This window comes from Pediculus humanus, genomic scaffold (genome assembly GCF_000006295.1).
Source record: "Pediculus humanus corporis 1103172107590 genomic scaffold, whole genome shotgun sequence".
Taxonomy (NCBI): domain Eukaryota; kingdom Metazoa; phylum Arthropoda; class Insecta; order Psocodea; family Pediculidae; genus Pediculus; species Pediculus humanus.
This window is the reverse complement of record NW_002987204.1, coordinates 34707-36057: the sequence shown is the minus strand read 5'-3', so window position 1 is coordinate 36057 and position 1351 is coordinate 34707. Positions and strand designations below refer to the sequence as shown.

At 20.5% G+C, this 1351-nt stretch overlaps 1 protein-coding gene across 1 annotated transcript; it reads right to left on the bottom strand.

Annotated features, from left to right (window-relative positions):
- Nucleotide 1: 1 nt before the first annotated feature.
- On the bottom strand, nt 2-258 carry Phum_PHUM226670 (40S ribosomal protein S29, putative; the record flags this gene model as incomplete). The annotated part of the gene is made up of 2 exons (XM_002425842.1): nt 2-104; nt 197-258. Coding segments are annotated over 2 exons (165 nt in total), but the record flags the coding sequence as incomplete, so codon positions are not given.
- Nucleotides 259-1351: the final 1093 nt, after the last annotated feature.

The window sequence follows — 1351 nt, the reverse complement described above, 5'->3', positions numbered from 1 at the left end:
GTACCTTTTTGAATCCTATATCAGCAGCATATTCTCTAAAACATTGTCTGCATAAATTAAGGCCATATTTTCTAATTAAACCGTGGCCATTAGCACATGAACGGCTAAAACACAAAAATGTCACATCATCACGTGTAGAAGTTAATAATTTCATTTCAAAATGTATATCGAGATTAAAATAAGATAAAAAACTTACCAAGATCTCGATCCTTGGCCATATTTTCTTGGATGAGAATACCAAATGTTTTGAAAACCCATTTTTTCAAGAATTTATTATATAAATATGTATATCTTAGATACTCACTAGAAATGACGCAGTAAGCGGAAGTGGTAGAGCGATGAACGAAAGCAAATTACTCTATTGATTTTTTTCCTTTTGCTATTATTAAGGTTAATTTTTTAGCGGCAAAAACTAAACACAGTTACAACGTTTTTATTTTGAAATTCGAATTAAAAAAATTAATTTAATTATATTTTGTGAACGATAAAACGCTCGAGAATAAGTGTAAAAAGTTTTTAACGAAATTAATATATTTACTTTGAATTGTATTATTCAACGACTTTTAAATTAATTCGTTAAAAAAAAAAAATTTAATTTCAACGAATTATTTTAATGTTAATTAATTAATTTTCTTAATTTAATTAATTTAAAAAGTGAGAACATGATGAATTCTATTATTATTTACCTGTTAAAAACGAATAATGAGTTAAATTTAAGACAAAAAATGAATACTTGTGAGTTAAATTAAGTTTTTGTAAGGTAATGTACTAATATAATAAACCTTATTACAAATTCTTTTATACATCAAAGTTAAGAATTCTTTTAAACTTTTTATTTTTAATACATTCCAGAGGGGATTCTGTAATTATAATTTGCAATAATATTTCTACTCAAATTTTTCCTTAAATTTAATAAGAAATAATAAAAACCTTGCTAAAGTACAACAAAAAAAATTTTTTTCTGTACTTCTACTAATTAATGCTTTTATTATTTCAATCATTATTTTATAAAATTTCATAACATCATATAAGTATACCTTTAAAATTATTATTATTATTATTACTAAATTTTAAATACCATTTTCTTTTTTTTTTTTTTGGAATTTAAAAGTTTATTGTTTCTCACAAAAAAAAAAAAAGTAATAAAAGGTCAAAGTTTAGATTAGAAAAAAAAAAAAAGAGAATGAGTATAAAAAAAATAAAATAAAATTTTTTTTTAAAATAAAATTTATTGTTTATATTACAATATATCTAAATTAACAACAATAACCATTTAGGTAAATTTTTTTTTTTTTTTTTTGTTTAAATTTTAATTTAAACTAAATAAATTATGTAAATTTTTTTTTTGAAA